The 23,517-nt window shown below is 39.1% G+C and overlaps 1 protein-coding gene across 1 annotated transcript in view; it reads right to left on the reverse strand.

The window, feature by feature from the left end:
* Window positions 1-23,517, reverse strand: part of LOC121415102 (adhesion G-protein coupled receptor V1-like) — a 109,675-nt gene that overhangs the window by 34,776 nt on the left and 51,382 nt on the right. The window contains exons 36-63 of the mRNA XM_041608198.1: window positions 23,041-23,160; window positions 22,007-22,192; window positions 21,184-21,323; window positions 20,293-20,392; window positions 19,570-19,749; window positions 18,743-18,997; window positions 18,287-18,371; window positions 17,642-17,780; window positions 16,330-16,471; window positions 15,570-15,811; window positions 14,581-14,756; window positions 13,658-13,782; window positions 12,807-13,036; window positions 12,235-12,384; window positions 11,724-11,992; window positions 10,744-10,877; window positions 9,707-10,088; window positions 9,100-9,457; window positions 8,230-8,564; window positions 6,896-7,025; window positions 6,209-6,385; window positions 5,165-5,347; window positions 4,084-4,140; window positions 3,343-3,465; window positions 2,278-2,424; window positions 1,576-1,696; window positions 994-1,117; window positions 250-388 (exon numbers count right to left, since the gene is read on the reverse strand). Coding sequence (XP_041464132.1) covers window positions 250-388; window positions 994-1,117; window positions 1,576-1,696; window positions 2,278-2,424; window positions 3,343-3,465; window positions 4,084-4,140; window positions 5,165-5,347; window positions 6,209-6,385; window positions 6,896-7,025; window positions 8,230-8,564; window positions 9,100-9,457; window positions 9,707-10,088; window positions 10,744-10,877; window positions 11,724-11,992; window positions 12,235-12,384; window positions 12,807-13,036; window positions 13,658-13,782; window positions 14,581-14,756; window positions 15,570-15,811; window positions 16,330-16,471; window positions 17,642-17,780; window positions 18,287-18,371; window positions 18,743-18,997; window positions 19,570-19,749; window positions 20,293-20,392; window positions 21,184-21,323; window positions 22,007-22,192; window positions 23,041-23,160 — 4,949 coding nt within the window. The remainder of the gene's footprint in view (window positions 1-249; window positions 389-993; window positions 1,118-1,575; window positions 1,697-2,277; window positions 2,425-3,342; window positions 3,466-4,083; window positions 4,141-5,164; window positions 5,348-6,208; window positions 6,386-6,895; window positions 7,026-8,229; window positions 8,565-9,099; window positions 9,458-9,706; window positions 10,089-10,743; window positions 10,878-11,723; window positions 11,993-12,234; window positions 12,385-12,806; window positions 13,037-13,657; window positions 13,783-14,580; window positions 14,757-15,569; window positions 15,812-16,329; window positions 16,472-17,641; window positions 17,781-18,286; window positions 18,372-18,742; window positions 18,998-19,569; window positions 19,750-20,292; window positions 20,393-21,183; window positions 21,324-22,006; window positions 22,193-23,040; window positions 23,161-23,517) is intronic.

Consider the following 23,517-nt stretch of genomic DNA (forward strand, 5'->3'; position numbering starts at 1 on the left):
AAATTAGAAAGTTCATTCATGCGATTTTACTCTGATGAGTGCATGTCGAAAAGCTTCAGTCTGTCCGTTTTTAAGGCTATTTTGCAATTTTGCGGTACCAAAGTTCATTTTTTAAAAAGGCAAAGTACAGTATCTGAGCTTTCACATTCCTCAGTCATGGGCAAAGAGAAAGAGTTAATTGCAAAATGACAATTTACATTTCGAATCAATCAAATATTTTTTTTAGCGACAGCTCAAAATGGACCTCACCTGTATAGTTATAGTAGCATTCTGTTGCCTGTCTCTGAAAACAATCTGTCCGGAGGTTTCAAGGAAGGCATTATCACCAGTCGGAGAGATCTGCCAGTTGACACTCACCTCACCAAAGATGCCTGCACCACGAGTCAACCTGACAGTTAATGTATTAAAAATAATGGAATCGTAAGTATTGGCATTCTCGTTTAGGAATTAAGTCCAGGGCCCTGTCTTACAAAGAGTTATTATTGATTCAATCAATTGTTACTATATGGAAATCCATCAGTGTCATAATTTCTTCTACAGGAAATTTGCAAAACATCCTTTGTAAACAAAGGAGCACACACCAAATTGTCAAGAAAACAATGAATTTATGGATCTATACATTCATATCTAAAAATTCGTTTGAACAAACATGTATTTTATATGTTGACCTTGCTGCTTTCCATAGTTGCGATTGATTGGATCAATCGCAACTTTTTGTAATGGGCCCCTAACATCTTTCCTTGATTTTGATTGGCTGAGAATCACTGTTACTATGGTAACTGTCAGATAAAACATGACTTGTAAAACGTCGGACAAGTCTTTTCAGGAAACACTCCAAAAGCTTAACAAAATATTTAGTTCTCACTCACATCCAATGTCATTTTCTTTATCCTTATCATAAAATAAGGAGCGAGAGAAGATGCCAAGCTCTTGGAGAGCATAAACAGTTTAAGTATGAAAGAAAGAATAATCAAGTATGACTGATTGACTCACTGTAGGATGGCCTGTCCGTCGTATCCCTGCATGGGTTCGCTAATCAAGATATTCCTGGAGTCGGGTAAGATGCTGACCATACCAGCTGAGTCAGGGTTGGCCAGGATCACCACAGTAGCTGTCCCTGCATTATCAAGAAGACAACATGATTTGTTTAAATATATTGCACAATAACAATAATAATATTGCATTTATAGAGCGCTTGATATCAAGAACTCTAAGCACTTAACATTAAAAGGTTTCCACTGGAATTACATCAAAAATATAATTTTGAAGTTTAAAAGAAATTTGTGACTTTAAGAGCTACATGTACAGTGTATAGTCCAATGTCCGTGTGTATGGCATATACATGTAGCAGGGGCGGATGCAGGATTTTCGGGGGGGGGGGGAGGTGGTGTCACATTTTCCTGAAAATTTGACAAGCAAAGAAAAAAAGAGCTTTTTCTCCAAAAATTAAAGATCCTTTTGTGAATGTAAAATTTGACAAACAAACAAAAAACAGGTCCTCATTTGTGTATAAACGACAAATTCCCATTATTGACTTGAATGATTTATTGATTTGGCTCCCATGAATTGACTTACCATACACAGGGGAGATCTCGGCATCGACGGTCGCCGAGGTGAGGGAAAGAGTAAAACGTTCTTCTCCTTCCAGTATATTGTCTTGGATTGCTTCTAGTATGATGGACTTCCTAGCATCACCCTGGAGAAAAATGAAACAAATAATGACAAGAAACAATGATGAAAACTCTATCATTGCACAGAGATGTCTTCGTAATTATTGATTAAAGGGTTTCTGTTCTAAGCTGCTGAAATCTGTGCATCTTATTGGCTAAGAGCAAGACTGCCGGTTGAGTTCATGGACAAGACTTTTCATGAATCTCTCTTCAAAACATATTCCATGACTTTTTCATATGATACATATAGATCAGGGACTAAGTTTTCTCTTCTCCTATTGGCAACACTCGTTTAAAATATTCTCATAAATGATAAAACTACATCAAAATGAAATGAAATTATCATAGGATAAGAAGTGAAAAAAAGATGAGGAAAAACTGGGGTTGATTATCCATTTCTCAGTAGTAAACATGTAATACAAACCTAAACGATAATCACTGCATATCATGAGTAAAAATTGAAATGAAAAAAAAAATACCAAGCAACACATTGAAAAATTACTATTCTCTCAATGCATTCTCAATTTATAATATTTTCTAAATTATCAATTTAGAATATTTTTTAAATGATCAGTTAAAATGCTCATATTCAATGTAAGATCGTTACCTGTTGAAAGAAGAGAGATCCAGACGAAGGGGTAAGGTCCATTCTTCCTGCTGCTTCTACTTCCCATCTCACATCAATGTTCCCTTGGGTGCCCTGGGTTCTCTCTACGGTGAAAGTCACAGGACCGCCAGACTCAGAGACACTCTCCTGAAACAAGAACAAGGTAAAGACCACTGTCAAATACATGTATGGATAGGATGGTACACAGTGCAACAAACTTTCATTCCATATAGCGCACAGGGTCTTTAGATCTCTCAACGGTGAAAGTCACAGTATAACCAGACTCTATCCTGCGCAACCAAGATTCTGTTGCTGACATTTATATGCTTTTCACACTGCATTTCTTTAACCCCATACTATCCTTAACCCACGGACTATCCTTAACCCCATACTATCTTTTTTTATTATTCACAACCCCATACTATTTGCTTAGCCCTGATTAACGCCTTAACCCCGGATTATCACACAGCTCATGAATATTGATAATTTTACCATACAGAGCGCGATTAACGTGCAATTAAGACTCCTGTGATTGGCTAATGCTTAGCCCCACTTTTCCTTAGCCCTGTTTCGTTTCACACTGCATCTCTTAGCACGACTATTGGGGTGCTAGCACCACAATAAGCCGGCTGACCCTGCTTTTTTGCAGGGCCAGATAGTACCATACTATTTACAGTGCAAGCCCACTTTCCTAAAAGGTGTGTGAAAATGAAGTGGGCGAAGCTTAACCCTGGGATATTGGTGGGGCTAAGCTCCCCCCCCCCCCTTTAGCCCCACCAATTTCCTGGGGTTACGGGGAAAAGTGCAGTGTGTAAAGCATATTATTGAATGTTACCGTCAAGGCCAGACAATATTATATCATTCTTACCTGGATGAGGTATTTTCGAGACAAGACACAAATGCGTAATTTGGATGTCCATTTGATCCACTTAACACAAAATATATCACAGTGACCCAGCAAACAATATGCAAACGGCGTATACATGTATTTATATCACATAAATTTCTCTAAGCAACTTAAACTGTAAAGATTTCATCTGTGATGAATTCCTTTCTTTACTTTACCTGTGTAAAGGCAAATCCAAAGAGACCCTTAGGGGAGTCGTTCTTGAGAATTTTGACAATGATGGACGTCTCACTACCAAGAACAGCGCCCCCAGCTGGGCTGTGAAGGGATACTGTGAATCTCTGTAAGGTGGAAATAATCAAATGAATTCTAGGGTTACTTCAAACAATATGATTTAATAAAAAGCATTATTATTGTCATCATCAAAACTTCCATCTTCTTTATCAGCACTATCACCACAACATCATTGTCTTCATCACAACCACATCATCATCATATTTGTATCTTTTAATCATTCGTAGCAATGTATGTAAATATTGTAACTATAGTATACATGTACACATGTATGCATATGTATTAATTTGTGTAATGATTAAATCAAATTATATTAATACCTTCTTCAACATTCTCTTCAAGATCCTTATTCTGATGGAAAAAAAAAATCATCATCATCATCAACATTCTTATTATCATCTCCATCATCATCAGCACAACCACCATCATCATCATCCCCCTCATCACCCTCCTCCTCATCATCATTATAATCACCACCACCATCATTGTTGCCGTCATCATCACCACCATCATTGTTGCCGTCATCATCACCACCATCATCATTGTTGCCGTCATCATCACCATCATCATTGTTGCCGTCATCACCACCATCATCATTGTTGCCGTCATCACCCATCACCATCATCCTACTCAGTAAATGTCAATAACAGGCATGAAATACCCACCTCATCATCCTCATAGATACGATCATCAACAATGTTGATTGAAATGGTGGCAGCTCTCTGCAGAAAATGAAACCAAATACAATATTTTGAATTACTGCCTCAAACTGTCAAGTTTTGGTGGCCCTTTTCAGAATAAACATGACCACAAAAAATGCATGGTGTACCATAATGCCTCTACAGTAATCACTGCATCCTTTTGAGGTAGAATGTAAGAAATTTTAAATTCTATTTTCAGTGTGATGCATCTTGATAAATTTATGTTGCTTTTGTCTCTAACTCTTTGCATTTTTTGTTACTTTAGGAGGAATAAAACACAATTTTAAGACATTAAAACACAATTTTTGTTTACCGTATTGACATATCAAGTAATAAAATATGCCTATGCACTTACATGTATGTATTTATGGAATTTTAGCACCAATGGCGACACCGCAATGCATGCCATCGAATATGTCGAGATTGATCTGACAATCAACTGTTTTAGTTTATTTTGAATGAAATCTTTCTATGAAAGAGAAAAAAATGATGCTAAAGACATACGAGCTATCAGTAGTCAAATTTTCAGGCATCATGAAAAAATTTCACTGGCATATACTCCAATATACATGTATGTTCTTTGATATTTTTCTGTAAATTCAATCAACTGTTTTAGTTTTTATTTTGAATGAAATCTTTCTATGAAAGAGAAAAAAATGATGCTTAAGACATAGCTGGTATCAGTAGTCAAATTTTCAGGCATCATGAAAAAATTTCACCGGCATATACTCCAATATACATATATGTTCTTTGATATACACAAGGCAATATGTGACATCTAAATTGCCGTATAAACAATTTCGCTCACCGAATTTAGAAATTGAATTTCGAGTACAGAATGTCTAAACCTGCCAGAAAAATCAAGAAGCAAGCATGTTTACATTGTATAACAACTGAACATGCTTCATGAGCCATCTTTTTAAGGAGTTCAGTGACCAATTTACTCTGAGCCAATCAGATGCAAGGATTTCAATAGCTTATAAAAGTTATCATTGACTTTGTATTTCATGAAATGCTTCGTGTTTCCTAGTGGTGTGTGTCTCACCTGGCCATTTACGAGAGTGACATTACCGGAGAGCGGGTTGAAGTCGGCGGTGGAGGCACTGACGGTGGTAGCGAGCCAGCTCACGCCAACAGTGCCGATTGCACCGGCCGTACGCAGCACCGGGAGGTTGAGGATACCACTGGTGCCGGATCCTTCGTAGACCTCCACATCACCATCGGCGTTCTGGGTAAGATATGAGAGCAATGCATTCATAATATTTTATCATTAATAACTGATTTTATGCTATTTCCTAATGAGACATTATTGTATTATTCTGAGGGCTGAAAATATTTCTCCAGGAAAAGTACTTTGAACAATTTTGACCGAATGAGTGCAAAATACCACAAAAAAAGACAAATACCATCCCTGCTTACTCCAACAACAGTGAAAAAAAAAACATGAGTGCTGTGGAAATTTTACATGTAGCTTGCAAAATATCCAACATAATCCATGTAAGTTCCAACTATGCTCCATAAATTTTAACACAAAACACATTTTGGAGTGAAGAGAAAATATAGAAAATATTCAAGTACATGTTTTCTCTGGCCTCAGAAGTATGTCTGAGAAGAAATATCAGAATTTACCGTATATTTTATGGGATTTAAGGTCAAATATAATTAAAACTATTATACACCAAGCCCTAAATAATGTGTTGCATGAGGATACTGTGAGCAGTACCTGCAATACTGGGTCAAATCTTGTCTATATGATCTTGTCAATCTTGTCATTCTTCATATGATATATACATGTAATTGTATTGATTTGATTATATTTAATGATATTGATTATATTGATTTAAACTTGACAATGTATGTTAATTTATATTTAAATCACTTATTATCATTTTTTGCAATATTGAATTTTGTTCATGCTTTTATTTAAATTGAATCAATCTATCTTTTGAAAAATAAATTAAATTGAATCCTTATCCACTCAAATAACAAGCAAATATATCACAAAAGACCCAAGAAGAGCACCGAAACACCTTCGTAACATGATGAAACATCTAATCAAGGGTCACAATCAAAGGTAGGGTACACCTACCTTACTAACGTTCAGCTGGAGGATACCGTTAGCATTGTCGTTCTGTCTGATGGTCACCTCGGCAACGTCCTGCCCATTCTTGATACTAGGTTGCGCTCCACTGACCAGCTGACCTGACACAAGCTCCACCGATGTCAGGTTGACAAAGAACGTCTCTGGACCTTCAGCATCGGTGTCCTGTGTGTGGGCAAAATAATTTTTGTTCTTATCCGGGGGGTATTTTCATAACTTACTGCCTAAATCTGCAACATTAATAGCAAATTTTCATAAAGTGCTTTTCCCAGAATGGCTCAAAGCGCATTACAGCATATTATTACCCTGGTCATTGGATTCATTTCAATCCTGCACGAAAAGTGCACAATTTCCACTCCCTGGGGAGCATTCCTTGCATTCATTGCAGCCTCATTATGGCGCTGGCAAAATCAATACAATATCTTTCGCATCCTACCGGGTACCCATTTAGTCAGGACCACTAGACCATGACGCGTCCACACATTCAATCTCATAGTTTTAGGATTATTCAAAATGTAGTTTCTCTTCGCATTTCAAGATCAGCATTCACAATATCAAATATCTTTTCAATCCGTCTCTAATAACAGTCCATCATAAATGATGTAAGAAGTACTAGTTAGAACTAGAAGTGCTAACAGCATCAGCAGCAAATGTCATAGAAGTTTTATCACTTACAGGCAAAACATTGACAGTCACGGAGGCAACATCGACACCATCTTCAAAGGTGACAAAGTTTTGTCGCAAAGCAAAATCACTTCCACTCTCGGCTCTCTGGATGTCGGGTAGGCCTGCAGCTTCAGAAGTGCTAGAAGAAATCAAAGAAATCACAAAATAAATTAAATGACATACATTTACTTGCCATTTATAACATTATGGTACAGTGTAGCTTGAATTTCATTGTGTGTGGAATAACAGTGATACCTGTCTATACATGTAGTGATCACCCGAAGAAAACATGAAATGAAGCCTTCATAGACAGGTGGCTGCGATAGACAGGTTCTTATACACACAATCTGCCTCCATGGGAATCTGTTTTAGGGGTCACTATAGGCAGGTGGCTGCTATAGACAGGTTCTTATACACACAATCTGCCTCCATGGGAATCGGTTTTAGTGGTCACTATAGACAGGTTGATGCTACAGACAGGTGGCCACTAACAAAGTTTTGACTGCATCAGTTTTTTATTCATGTATTGTTCTCTTACTCCTTACAATTAATCCCTATGAAAATGATTTAAAACATATTCAAGATACATTCCAAATCCTCGTTTGATTTAGGAAACAAAGGGGAAGTGCACTCTTCAAATTACTTGTTGAATTAGTATTTGAAGCGTTCACAAGGAATGTAGTAAAACGTTTTGAGAGGATCAAATAAGTAATGAAAATGTCCAGGTTTTGTGAAATATACTTGTAGAGTCATCCAGAAATCCAATCCAGCAGTCATTTAATATAGTGCCTTTTACTTTCGGTTACAAAGCGCTGCACACGCACTACTCCATGTATGGGCCACTAAAACCGTAATTCAACACTTCAGAATGGTCAACTTAGTCCATGCAATCCATTGTGCTTTTAGCAGAATATATGGGATTTCATGGCTTTCTTGATCTGGTCAATGACCACAACAGCACAGGCATTCAGACTTCTAGTAATGAATGTCTCTTGAGAAGGTTTCAACAATGTACTAACACAATTCCTCCAGATCCAGGAACACAACTTCAACCATTGACTCACAGCACAGTCGTGATGGCAATCTGCCGTCAAAGGAAATGGACCTCTGGGGGCCGTTTCATAAAGCTGTTCGTAAGATAAGAGCGAATTTAAGAACGACTGGTAAACCTTTCTTACGCGCTAAACCATCGCCAATGAATATACCATTTACCACAAGAAAGGATCACCGGTCGTTCTTAAAGTCGCTCTTAACTTACGAACAGCTTTATGAAACACCCACCTAGAAGGAGTTGCCCTCAGGGGTGCTGTCCAAGGCTAGATGCTTATCATATCATCACTAACCTGTAATACACATTGACCACGCCCGTAAAGCCCTGCTCCCTGGTCAGATACAGCGTGACACTCCTCGACCCCTGCGACCCTTCCGGTTCATCCACAGCAGTGTAGAGTGACTCCAGGTTCCAGGCAAACACCCCATGAGGGGAGTCGTTGGCCAACACCCGAAGCTCGGCGGAACCGGTCGACGGACTGATGGTGGCCCCACGGCCAGGACGGGTCGTTCCCGGGTTGACGACCCGGGTGAGGCGGATGGTGCTGGTCTCGTCGAGTTCCGGGATGTCATCCGCGAGGACGGTGATGACCAGAGGAGCGGTGGCGACGCCGTCCTGGAACTCAATCTGGGACATGGATTAATAGGAACACAGGAATGGCTCAATGTTATATTTACTTAACAGCATAAAAAGGTAAATTGCACTTTTGGAATTTAACAACTCACTTCTGCTACTCAGGCAAGACATAAATGACATACTCTTTTGTAATGATTTTCTGCATGTCATCACATTCATTAACCTTACAAAATCAGATACGTAGTGTAACATAACAATAATAGTTCTGTCCTCTTAAATGCAGAGCCCCTTTATTTGACAATAAAATTTGTATCAAATCTCGACTATAACTGCAAATAAACAAACAAATGAATTTATGCGAATCAAAGTAATAATAATATAGGATATGTATAGCGTACGTATCCACCATGCTTGGTGCTCAAGGCGCTCCTATATTACCCTGGCTAAGCTAGTCTACTGATTCCGGTGCAACCAGCTTTAAGTAATAGCACCATCACTGAATGGATATAGTCAATGCAAACACCATCTGCGAAATGACAAACACTTGTTAGCACTTAGAATATTAAGCACTGTATAGGTGCATTACCTGGCCAACAAGTGGCCTGGCATCCGTAGCAGCAAGCTGTCCAAACGCCTCCCACTCCACCACCACCATCCCAGCAGTACCCCCAAGCCTCTCCACGGTCAGCACCGCCGGCGTGTCCGTGGCCCTCTCCTCCACCTGAACCGACAGGGACTCTGCCGCAAATCCCACAATTCCGTGAGCGTCGTCGTTTGAGGTGATCACGACGGTGACCAGGCTCTGAGAGCCCAGCTGGGCTCCGTTGGTTGGACTGGAGAGGTAGACGCTGAAGGTCTGGTCGTCCTCCGGGAGGATGTCGTCAAGGAGAGAAACGCCAAAGGTGAGTTCTGTGTCCGAGGGTGTGAAGGTCAGTCGGGTTGACCTGTAGAACAAGATCATCAAGGGAAAAAGGAATTCATTGTTTGCATTATCAGAGGACCAAGATTTGATTCATGGTCGCAAATGAAACCAAATCTAGGAGTTACATAAACGACTTTGAAATTAATTCTAATTCTTTCCACTCTTACATTTCAACAATGATAAATCATAAAAAAATTTCTCTGATTCAATCCACTATAGGCTGAATAATGCACACTATTTGAAAGATGAACAGATAATCTCATAATCTTACCAAGGAACGTAATCCGAGTCTTCCGCTACACCGGTCAGCTGCAAGATGGAAGACATCTCAGCCAAAGCACCCTCACCGTAGTTGGCCGAGGCAAGGATGGGCACCGTGCTACCTTCAACCTCTAGGGGGACAAGGTCAAAGGCCGGGTCAGAGGTCACCAGGAGGTCAAACCTGGAGTTGAAGGTGTTCCAGGTATAGACAGAGGATGGGCCATCCGCGTTTGCAAGGGCCAGGTGAGTGACGTCGTCAGGTTGGGTGATGAATACCCTGAGAGACTGGATCCCCTGGGTGGGGATGGACTGGTGTAGGACAAACTGAGAGGTCAATGAACTCCACTGGTAGATGCGTTTTCGCCATACTGAATCGATTTCTGTGTTGCCAACTAGAAAGAGGGAAAGAGGTTTGTTGAAATCAATGATGAGGTGACAGGGTATTATTTCATTACATATTCATAATTTGATTTTACTCATTTCAATACTCTGTTGACACTTCAAGGCCAAAATATTTATTATTAACTACTCTTTGTGATTTTTTAGCCGTTTGTCAAGCAAAATCCATCTACCAAACCAAAATGAAAACATTGCATGTTTCCCTTATATGCAAGAAAAAATGTACTGCACATTGAATTCTAACATTGTAGTTTGACTTTTGATAGTCACTCTTTGCTCATTTTAAGTTTAGGACCAATCTCAATCAAAATTACGAAAGTGTGCTATTCTTACATGTAACTCTGTAAAAATTGGAGAAAACACCATCTTTTAGATTCTTCTCCACTATATACTGTACTTTACAAAGGTAGTGTTTCCAGTTTCAAGGTTGCTTTCAAGCAACCTAAGCTGTTCAAATTCAGATTTAAAGTCACTACTTCAGCAAAGGATGACTGTCTCTGGTGGTTTGTGAGGATTGGAGATTGGCAAACTGACAAGGAATCTTACTCTTATCTTTTTTTTTTTAAATGACTGGGTTCTCAACTTTAAATAAGAGAAAAGTGGATAAAACTGGGATATCTTCAAAGACAGCTTCCAAACATGACTTACCATCATTCCTGCTATTAGCTACGGCTAGGTAGGCATTGGATCCTACCGTGAATGCTTGGATATCAGTAGCACCCTGGGTTGAGATCTGCTGGACTTGGACTAAGTTACCACCTTGCCATTCATACACCACACTCCTACAAGGATTATAGAGACATAAATTGATCAAAAGGGTTACATGTAATTGTAAATTCAGTGTTAAAGGCTGGTGTTGATACAACAGATACAACACCCAATGCCACTAACACACAACACTTCCACAAGGATACATAGACAGATGTGATCCCAGAGGTAATATCAAACTCTGTGTTAAAAGCTGGTGTTGGTGTTGGGGTCACATAAACACCAGTCACAACACCCATTGCCACTCATACACCACATGTCTATAAGGACACAGAAATAGACAATGATTCAATTGATGATTTCAAGTTTGGTGTTAAAAGTTAATGATGGTGTAAAGAGCTTTACTTAAACATTTGTTGTTAAAAGATGGTGTTGGCATCTGAGGTAACATGAACACCAAATGCGACTAACACACAACACTTCGTAGAGGATATACATGTACATGTAGAGACAGAAACACCAGTCATGACACCCATTGCCACTCATACACCACACTTCTATTAGGACACAGAAATAGACAATAAATGATTTCAAGTTCAGTGTTAAAAGTTACTGATGGTGTTAATATAAATGACAAATTGCACTTATACACCCAGAGAGAGAATATAGCTAGTTCTAGCTCATGCATTTGTCCTTTTCTTTCCAGAATTTTGGGTAAGCAAATAAAAATCCACTTTCCATCAAAAGCTGAAGAAACTATGTCTTAATTCTCCAAATTGGGTACAATGCTAGGGCAATGGAGCCATAACAGGTCTTGAAGCCACAATTTTGAAACACTTAATCAAAGATGCAACTACCAAAAAAAAGCAATTGTACAAAGTCAGGTAAAAAGCATTAATATATCAACATGTCACACTCACATGATTTCATACGAGGCCAGCGAAGAGTCGTAATAATTTGCCACAGCCAAGTACTGGTTGCCGTTGATTGAGAAGGAATCTACGGCAGAGGCCCCGTTGGAGCTGAACAGGGAACTCTGGGTAAAACTGACACCGTTCCAGAGATAGATGACAGAGTTGGAAAGGGTCTGTCCGTTGTTGCTCCTGAGCTGGGATATTGCAAGGTAGGTGTCTGATCCGAGATTGAAGAACTCCACATCAGACGCGCCAACAGTTGAGATGTCTTGAATCTGAAAAGGAATAAAAAAATAATGTGAGGAAATACAATAATTTTTTTTTCATTCTCTCTCTCTCCTCTTTATGATTATGACTTATTATTATTTGTCAAAGTAAAGTGGGAATATTATTGTTATTCCTTTGTGTCCTACATCTGCAAACATGCTCTAGCTGTTCAGCCAAGAAATGGCTCATCACAGACCCTTCTTGTCAACAGTCATCAATCAACAAGGCTTGGCCTGGCTGTCATACTTACCACAGTCAACGACCCATTAGCATTGAGTCTGTAGATACGCGATGAGGTCTGACGACGTCCACTAGCTCCCATGTTAGCAATGGCAATGAGAGTTGTGTCACTTCCGACTACCGTAGATGCAGCCCTGACAGCCCCATCGGTCTCCAATGTCTGTCAAAATTAAAGGTCAAAGGTCACAATAATATCTACTTCCTTCCTTTGTCAAACATCTAAATATAATTACATGTAAAAATATTAATATCCTTTTTCTCAAGTTCTCTAACATTCAATAATAATATTTAATCAAGGCTATGTTTTGTTTATTTATAATATGACACCATTTTTGTATCATTTTATCCACTTCTAATTGTACATTTTTTTAAACAAATATGTTTTTTTAATTCGAATAAATAAAGAAATTAATTGAATTGAATTGAAAAATATCAAAACTCAAATTCCTCTCTCCAAATTCAGAATGCTGCAGAAGCTATTCACTTTCATATTGATGACACAGGTCTTATTTTGAGAGTGCAAACATTTTGTATTCAAACTATCAACATCAAAATTTCTACTGACAGTTCAGATGCTCTCACCTGTACAGGCACAAAGACGCCCTGCCATCTGAACAGCATGGATCCCATCACATCGCTACTGTCGGGTGGTCCCTCCGAACCATCGCTGTTCACCCCCGTGGTGAGTGGATCGGTCCTGGAATCGCTGAGGAGGAGTAGGAAGGACTCCCCATTGGACGTGAAGGGAAGCCATGACCGGACACCCACGCCAGTGATGTTCTGGGTGTTGGCCAAGACAGGGATGTCACCATCTAGCAAGAAAGAAATCATACGCTGAATTTTCTTTTCAAGTCTGTTTATAAGGGCCATCCAAGTGATACAGTTGGTCTTTATGAACATGTTTCCTAATGGAATGTTAAACCTCTGTGATAATTTAAGGTAGAATATGTAGAATACCACAGTCATACCTATATATATCCCATCCAAGTGAGACAGGAAATGTGGTTTTAAAGAACAAGTTTCTGTAAAACATGTACATAAATTTCTATGTGGAAGACTACAGCTAGACCTGTCTATAAAGTCCATCCAATTGAGACAAGAAATGTGGTCTTTTTAACAGGTTTCTGTAATAGATATGCATGTTTTAACACAGTTGAACCTGCCTGTAATGGGAACCCAATCGAGACAAGAAAAACCGGCTTTACAAGCAGGGTCATACATTACTAGTAGCAATTAATCATAAGCTTTGATTTTTACAATTTCTTGTACATTGCAATCAATCGTTGAAAAATTTGCAATTGATTGATGGTCTACCTCTTGCAGGATAATGTATAAATCAATTTGCTTCATTTGAAATTGATTGTGTCACTTGTAAATTTACAATTGATTGCATATGTTTTTTTTCCACACCCCCTTGGAGGGTTGATACTGACCAGCTGCAATGGCTGTACCGGGTTGAGTTGACACGTCCACGGTGACGGTGCTTATGTCGCCTCCTCCCCGGGCCACGGTGAAATATACTGTACCCGAAGACTCTTCCACCTCAACCGAAGATGAACTGTCGAGGAGTGTAGGATGGGTGGAAATTAAAATAAAGAGAGAGAGGATAAGATGAAAGGAGTCTTAAAAATAAAATTTTGAGATAACCATCAATAATACAGAGAATGAATAAGCCTATAACTTTATTTATACAGAGAAACTAAACTAAAATGTCTTTGAAAAGAAAGTAATTGTTATACTACTTGGTATAATGATTAGTGTAGTATAAATGTAACCAACAGTGTATTAGTATGTTATTATTCAAGTGGGCCTATATTATAAGACTACACAGCACATTATGCTGCTGGCCTGGGCCCTGTTGCATAAAGGTATCATGGTAACTACCATGGTAATGCTGATCAACAGCCAATCAAAATCAAGGATTCCAGGCAAGCTACATTTACCATTGCATGTCAAAGTCACCGCAATGGTACTTTTTATGCAACAATGCACAAACGTGAGTTGTTATAATAATAATCCGCTTTTCAATGGCGCTCCATACGTCGGAACATCGTGTCTACGCGCTTTACAGATTTATTATCCTGGTCATCAGATTCAATAAGCCATTTCCGCACACAATTTTTGCACAACCTGCACTCCCTGGGGAGTATTCCAGTCAGTCGCCGGTGAGGCGCACACAGTACTGGACAAGCTACAATGACTTTCATATCCTACCGGGTACCCGGTTAGCACCTGGGTCCAGAGAGGCAAGTAAGAACCACTACAGTATGACTCTTAAGCTGATTAGTTGAAGACCTAAGATGGTGCCATTACAGCTGCTAGTTTGTTGCTGCTTTAAAATGTATATATCGCCTACCTTGAACCATAGGGGAAGATCTGCATAGAGCCATACGGAGCATCATTTTCCCGGATGATGATGGTAACATTGGTTGTACTCCCAAGCTTAGCGCCCCCTGTTGGCTCGCGGAGGAAAACTTGGAACTCCTCATCCAGCTCTGGGATGTTGTCCACCACAGCAGCAATTTGAAGAACCTGTTAAAAAAAACAAATCAGGCAAAACAAGTAAATGACTATACATTAATCCATGTACATGTAAAATAGTTTTCTTGTTTTAATCGCATGTATCATTACAAACTCAAACGTACATGTATCTCAAAAAGGGGAGAATAAATTCCTCACATTTGGAGAATACTTTTACTGGAAAAAAAAGGTTAACTATGATACAAGATTTAAAGAATAAATTTGCAGATTGATATGTACAGCAGCGCTGTAATAGTTTTTATTGAGTTGAGTACAATCTGGGGGGTGTTTCACAAAGATTTAAGTATGACTTAGGTCGCACTTAAATGTCGACGCGTACATGACATGCAACGCGCGATCTTATTGATCAATACGCAGTAGTGCGCGTCCTCTTGGCATGATATGACCAATGCTGTCATGCCTTTTATACTGTGCGCAACCAGACATTTAAGTGCGACTCTAAGTCATACTTAAATCTTTGTGAAACACCCCCCTGAATACATACTGCGTAAAGGTCAAAGCAGACACTAGGCCCCTGTCTAACAAAGATATGCGATTGATCTGATCGACCTCAACTGTATGGAAATACACTGATGTCATTTTTTTAAAGAACCATTTGCAAATTGTCCTTTGTATACAAAGACAAGCACACTGAATTTTCAAGAAAAAGATCAGCACATCATTCTTGAAAATATTTTTAACAAACATCCATTTTAGATGTTGATGTTGCTGGCTTTCCATAATTGCCATTGATCAGATCAAACGCATCTCTTCGTAAAACGGGGCCCTGTTGCAATGTACCAGCTCAATATTTCCATAACTTACTGCAGCCTGAGCCCCGGGGCCAAAGGTAACGAAGCCAGTCGTAGGTGAAAGGTCACCATCCCCACCGATCACTTCAAATGGAACATCAATCTGGCCAAAGGTGCCCCTGTCTCTCAGGACGGCAAAACGAGCCACGCTATTCGCCGTGGAGGCAGGCGTCGGCTCATCGATGGCGATGGTCTGATCACCCACAAAGTAGACGATCCCAAAGGCATCGTCGTTGGCTTCGATTGTCACCAACACTGAAGAGAGACAAGAAAAAGGCAGGTGTTAGGCATCAATAAAACCAAGTGCGTGTTTTCGCATGTTACAAATGACTGTACACCGCATTTTCATTGGTGTTGATGTAACACTTGAGAAATAAAGTCGCTTACAAACAGCTTTTATAAAATAGCTACTAGGTTTTTGAAGGGGAACCTTTTCATTAAAAAAAGCAGAAAAGTAATGAAAAATATTGCCAAAGGTTCGGGAAAAATCCATCAAAGAATGAAAAAGTTATTAGAATTTCAATTATTTGACTTGTGACGTCATATGCGAGAAGCTTTTCCTACATATCACAGGGATTTTCTTACGAAATTAAAAATGGCTTTTACTGTTCCTTTAATATATCAATAGACAAATTATTTCATACCCCTTTCTGGATAGAAAACAAAATAAGTCCACATTTTGTGACTTTATAATGTGAAACAATTTGGACTGACAAACACAGAACCTAGACCAAGTGAATAGGTTAGAAATCTTCTAAATTTCATCTTATTACCTCTGACAGGTTCTCCAAGATCCAGACCACCGGTAGGATTGTTGAGAAAGAGTTCCAAGGTTTCGCCATCCTCTGCGATGGCATCATTGACAATGCTCAAGGTAACAGTCTTGGTACTCTCACCATCCCCAAACAAAAGCACCTGGACAGACAAAAAAATGTCAAAATGTGTCAGATAACCATAAATACGAGATATAATGACTGATGAGCCATGAGCGGACATCGGCGCGATGTAAGAATCAATCAACATCATCATGTTGAAAGTTGTGTGGTGGTGCAAATAATGTAGAGGAATAGCATTGTGTGAGAGAGGAGAGAATATCCTTTCATGGGAATACGTGAAATAAATGGGCCGATTGCATAAAACTTTCGCCAGGTAAAACTCTGGCAAAGAAACAAACACGCTGGCAAATACAAAATTATGCCATTGCCAAGAGCACAGTGAAAAACTCTGCCCCCCCCCCCCCCCCGAAAGAAAAAATGCCAGAGTTTTTCTTTGATGCAAGAGAACCTATAAAAATTACTTTACCTACATGTAGGTGCAAGGTACATGTATTTCATCCATAATTGCTGTCTGACAACCTGTTAAATCTGACTATCAAATATGATTGGTTTTTTATAAGCTAAGAAGCACAGGTGTCTGAGTTAAACTACATGCATGATTACCTGCCAAAAAGCATGAAAACTTGTCAGTGCTGAAAACTGTCATGACATGGTCTTCCAGAGGTCCGCTACACAAAGCTTAGCAATCACCATAGCGCATATTTTTTCAATTGATTGCATTGACTACAATGTACAATTAAATTGAGAACAACAAGCATACGATTGAACGCTAACCTTTGTGTCACGGGACCGAGGAGACTCTTTTAGGACTTTAACATATCTCCAGATACATGTACATGTAGGCCTATATACATGAATTTTCTTCTTTCTCACATGCACATCAAGTTTGGTTGGTCCATTTCAGGACCTGACAGAATACACGGTGTACCATACATGTAAATCACGGATTTCTTGTTTTTCCTGGAGGGTGTTTCATAAAGCTGTTTGTAAGTTAAGAGCGACTTTAAGAATGACTGGTGATCCCTTCTTGTGGTAAAGGGTATACACACAAAAGGTTAACTGGTGATGGTTTAGTGTGTAAGAAAGGTTCTTTGAGTCGCTCTTGACTTAGGAATAGCTTCATGAAACGGCCCCCAGGTTACTTTCTGAGTTCACCAGCCTAATGTTGCCACATAGTATTAAAGTTTTTATTAGACACTAAAGGAATTTCAGGGGTGAATTTACCCGAGCCCCTATAAAGACAAGTTACCTGATCGTCAAACTGGTAGTCGTCTCCTTTCCTTGCAGTGACAGGTTGACTGTAGATGAAGATAGAGACCTCTCCGTAGGTTCCTTGGTCTCTCAGTACGGTCACGTCTACCGACCCCACATCCTCCGATACATCAATACTGTAAGGAATGCAAAGAAGGTTAAAACTGAAAATACTTTCTCTGTACTCATTTCCACATGAATGATTTTTTAGAAACATTTAACACCAAATTAACACAAATATTAAACTAAAATGTCATATTGGTGGCATTCTTGACAACTGCAACACTAAGAAAAAAAAATCATAATCTTAATAACCGCTTTTTTATGGAAAATGTTAGAAAAGTGGTATCTAGTTCTGATGGATGCACATTTCAATGAACGTTAATTCTCAGAACAACAGGGTCCACAATAACCATTGCCTAATTTCTATAACAAGACAGTTTACTATCAGCTAATCAGATCCAACAATTTCAGTAGCTTTTAACTGTAATTGCAAATTTGTTATCATCACTAGTTTTATGAAATGGGCCCAAGGTTGTCAATCATACATGCATGTTTCACACATACTATTGAACCTTTTACAAACATGTTTGCATTACTAAAGTGTGGGATAACAGATTGAATGCTGAGGATCTCTACTTACTTGGTTACCATGGTGTCGAACCTGATGACCCCTTGGGTGCCGTCATTGGCTGATATGGTGACCTCTGACACAAGGTCAACTGTGTCTGTACATGGACAAAAAATATATATAAAAAGAAGGAATGAGACATTGATATGCTGATGTCGAATGATAACAATGAGCAAGGATCGTACTAAAAACATGTGAAAGAGAGTGAGAGCTGGGGGAAAAAGGCTATATAAAAAGAAGAAATGAGACCATGATTTGCCAATGGTAAACAATTACGATCAGGAAGGATTTTGTTTAGAAAATATGAATGGGAGAGCTAGGATTTAAAAAAAGGGAAATAATGAATATAAGGCATCCTCCAGAACAATGAAAAAGAAACAAAAAAAAGAGGAAAGTAAAGGAAAGATCGTTTAAAGCAAGAATAGAGATTGAATGGAGGAGCTATTCAGGTTTACACTTATTTCTTACCCAGTTTAGGGGGTGTATCCACATCCACACTTCCCAGTAGTTCCACGCTGTTCAACGTGACGAGGAATACCTCATCAAGTTCGGGAATGTCGTCTTCATTGATCAGGATGGAGATGGACTCGGAAGACGACCCGTCGGAAAAGTCCACGAATCCGGCCCCGCCCACAAAGTCGGACCCGTTCAGAGCCCTCTCATTGGCCGGCTTGGTAGGGTCTAAGGATCCTTGGGATATAGTGTATGACACGCGTACTTGACCTGGAGATTTAGTAGGGTACAGACATGTTAATTGTGACTGTGTGATTTGCAGTATTTTCAATTAAAATCATGTTAATGATGATGATTTAGGGATATTAAAAAGTTGGTCATATACATGTAGCAGTGCTATCAAAGAGCTGCAGAAGAAAAACAATATCACCTTCTGAAAATAAAGAAACAACAAAACATGCTCTACAATTATCAAATCACACGAAAAAACAGCATTTTTCAAACCTGCATAGCCATGTATGTACATGTATATCCTTCTCAAAACAATATCACTTCATAATAAAAGAGACAATTCACCTTTAAACTTGACTTCATGAAGCTGATGTATATTAACCATACTATACAAAATGAAATTGACTAAAAGAGAAGCGCAAAATTAATGTAATTAAAATGGTAACACTGATCAATACATGTATTTGATCAGGGTTTTCTACTTCTGTTCACTCAAAATGACCTTGTATATTGAACCAAATGGAGGCTATTTTGCAATAGCTCATTACTGGAAATCCCCTTCAGCCAACATGTGTTTTTTTCACTGCTGAATGATCCCTTTCATAACTTACCAATGGCTCCATACTTCCTCTCCACAAAGAGCTGCACCAAGCGATCTCCTTCGGGCGTGGCCACCTGAAGGGACCCCTGGGCGAAGCTGAACACCCCATGAGGCTCATCACTGGCCCCGATGTTGATGGAAGCGCTGGCCCCCTGGGGGTCGATCGACGCTGCTCCGGTCGGCGATACACCTGAAAAAATAAAGTTTCAAAGTACACAATGACATCTCATAAACCTAAATTACTCTTACATCCATACACATGCCCATACCCCACAATACAAATACACATTTGTACAAATACGGCTTATTTACATTTTTTTTATATTAATAAAATAAAACAAAGTGAGCCTCTTTCTGGTTGATAAAGAATCTTTAAAATGGGGTAAATCCTGGAAAAAAAAGGAGTAGATGGCAGCATGGGCAGAAATCCCGGGGGGGGGGACACGTCCTCCCTACCATTTTGAAAGAAAGGGGGGACACATATCAAATGTCCCCCTACTATTCGTGGTCTTTTATGATATCATTCAAAATGGAAAGTGATTGATAATCTTTTTGTTTGTTTGTCAAATTTTCCAGAGGAATATCATGGATCCCCCTATCTTTGGGGAGAAATTTCCACCCATGGTTGGCAGGCCTGATAGAATGTCAATGCAATTTTTGTGGCTTCCCATAATTTTAGCACAGACATACCCAAGTTAATTCGTACTCCAGAATATGGGTATTAGAAACGTACCTGTGGTCTGTACGTTGGTGAGGATGATCTGGAAATTCTCGTTGGTTTCCGGTGTCTCATCAGGAAGCGACTCTAGTGTAACTTCCTTCATCAGTTCTCCCTGCGGATAGGATAAAGCCTTACAATTAGAACGATTCCATGACATTTGCTCCGATGGAAAATCTGCACGTTAAGCCAAGCATAATACCTAACCTCCAAAACTGAATAAACCCTCATCCTCATCTTTACATTGTCCCGATCCAAAAACTCTATTATAATCCTAACTCTATCCCCATGCCGTCCGATGTTATGATCGGAGCAAATGTCGTGTCACCATTAGAACACCTCATATCTTACGACAATAATGATGAATACTGATGATTCAACATTGAAGATTGATGAGCACTTTTTATAACAAATGTGCAAGAATACTGCCTAAATTAACAATACATACATTATTTGAAAATTGGGTGAAAATTCTATTACTATTCATAGTTATAAACATGAATTCAATTCAAAATTGCCTTGGTGCAAGTACAATTGGCTGTGATTTGAAGCCACTTTGGCCTTGAATCCAAAGCAAAGGCTTGCTATTAATACAATTTAATTTGTCCTATGTTGTACAGGAACCCAAAATAATATATCATTCCCTTTATAAGATGAACCACAGCATTTATATTGTGTTATATTTCTGTTAAAAACATTCATAGGCACATGCTCATCCAATTAAGCTAATTATTACACATCTGCTGAAATGAGTTTTGAGAGAAGATTTGAAGAGTTCTATGCTGTCAATTTCACGGAGTGAAGAAGGGAAAGAGCTCCAGAGGCGTGGAGCAATAGATCAAAAGGCACGGTCTCCATATCTTTATAGCAGGTTTCACTGTACAACAAAACTGATTTTACATGTACCTCTTGGAATATAATCTGGCCGTTGGTTTGTCTGAAGGAGAGATCTGGATCCAGAGATTGAGGGCTCTCGATAGACCAGTCAACGGTCACCACACCCATGCCAGGGGTAGAACGCTCCACGGTGACGTTGAACGTCTCACCTATCACACAATGAAAATCAAGATTATTTAAGAATACCAAATCAGGGATGTCAGTCTGGAATTACATGAGTAACTACATATGCAGCGTTGTAAATATCTTTCAGTAAAGCAATGCATTGGGGTTATTTACCAATAAATCAAACACTTCCAGCAGACAATGTATGCAGACTGGTTTCATGCATTTTGCTTGAATCCATATTAAAAGAATACTGATTTCCTGGAGAAAAAAGATCCATAAATTTAAAAAGCTTCATAAACCAGTTATTGATCTAACAGAATTGTACCACATATTCGGTACATTTATTAAAATTTGAGGGCAGTGTTCTGATAATAAAAAATAGGTTTAACCCAAGTCTAATCTAGCATATACATATAAAACCACACTTCTATGGAATGCTGGGCTTTGTAATATTTCTTCAATATTTGTGGCAATGATAATGTTGAATTGATACATTAAAATTCATAATATTTTTGTATTTTCCTATTCTTCCCATTTTATAACTCTTCTACAGCAGGATAAGAATATTTTTTTTTAATTGGTGAATGAGCTGATAGCTGGCACTCCATAAAAGTGTGGTCTAAGTTAATCCAGGTTACTAGAATACCATCCTAAGTGTTCAAGACATCAGGTAACCTGAATATCTCTTCGTTGCACTAGCCTTACAGCCCACCATGTGACTTACCTTCAGAGATGATATAGGAGAGAGTTGAGAAGCGAAGGATGCCGGCTACAAAGTCGTTAGCGAGGATGACGATGGTGACATTGCTGTCGGGTCCAAGAACACTGCCCCCTCCAGGGTTGTAAAGTTGGGCAGTGAAGAACTCGTCGATCTCAGGTATTTCATCATCACGGATACCAACGTTTATGACTTCATGGGAGAGGAACAAAATGCACACGATTATACATATCTGATCAAGAAAAGCTGAAGCCCAATCTTATAAAGAGCCACAATTAATTGAAATAAGTCCACACCACAATTCATCTTCTAAAAAATTTCCACACTGCTCCTTTGTAAACAAAAAGAGTAGCAAACTGTTTAACTTAATGACATTGGAATGGGCACTTTGCTTGAAATATGTATTGAAGTCTGAAAACTCTTAAGTTTGGTGTTGTGGCTCATATTGGGTGTTACCCCAACTTTATCACTAGCCTTTGACAATAAACTCTACAGTATATCACCCACATGGTGTTGGTATTCGAATACACCAACCCTACCCTTTGACACAAACACCAGCCTCAATTTCAAAACAGGTATTATCCACGTACGTAGTGGAACACCCACAATAACAACACTCCCCTTCAACACTAAAACCAGACCTCAGTACCAAACTTGAAATCCCTCCAATTGAATTGCTGACACACAACAACACGCATTCACACCAATACTGAAATCCTGCATGACACCCAAACTATCCTACGACACCAACACATGCCTCTCAAGTGGAATAGGCATTGACACTACCCTCTAACACCAAAATCAGCCTTAACTCACCAACACCAGCCTTGAACACCTATAGAAATACAGTCAAACTGATCTAAGTGGCCACCTGTCTATGTGTATAGTGAAAACCTGCCTTTATTAGTCAGCAAAATTGTCTCTTATTTGAGAGGAATGTGCCTGTCTACAATGGCTACCTTTCTAGAGTGGGCACTTTTATTCTGTTTCCCTTCGATGGCCTCAATAGACAGGTTTGACTGTGAAGCAGTATTCTTTACCTTGTCTGGTTTGACCAGAGGTGAAAGTCAGGGTTCCACCGCTGGCAGAGTAATCCAACCCGCTAGTAGCACTCCCTCCAGATATCATCCAAGAGATAGCCACTTCGCCGATATTTCCACCTACAAAGAGAGACAAACACATGTAATAGTTCAGGTGAAGATATTCAGAACAAAAAACGTGTATAAAGTCCTCCGCATAATGCACATGTACTGTACCTTTCTGACTGGTCCACAATCCGATTTCGGAACAAGTCGCATATTTCCTGAAAAAGTGAATGAATATTATCTCTTTTATTACTTTTTTATGTCTTTTTTCTTTGAAGTCTTGTGCAACTGTTAGGACCAAATTTTAATAAACACATACATGTACATGTATGACTAAATTTGCATAGTTTATTCATAATAGATATAGAACAATTTTCGGACTTTTTTTATAATAGCATGTAGCTTTTGTGGTGAAGAATGCGTGCCAAATTT

This window comes from Lytechinus variegatus, chromosome 5 (assembly GCF_018143015.1).
Source record: "Lytechinus variegatus isolate NC3 chromosome 5, Lvar_3.0, whole genome shotgun sequence".
In the NCBI taxonomy this organism is placed as follows: Eukaryota; Metazoa; Echinodermata; class Echinoidea; order Temnopleuroida; family Toxopneustidae; genus Lytechinus; species Lytechinus variegatus.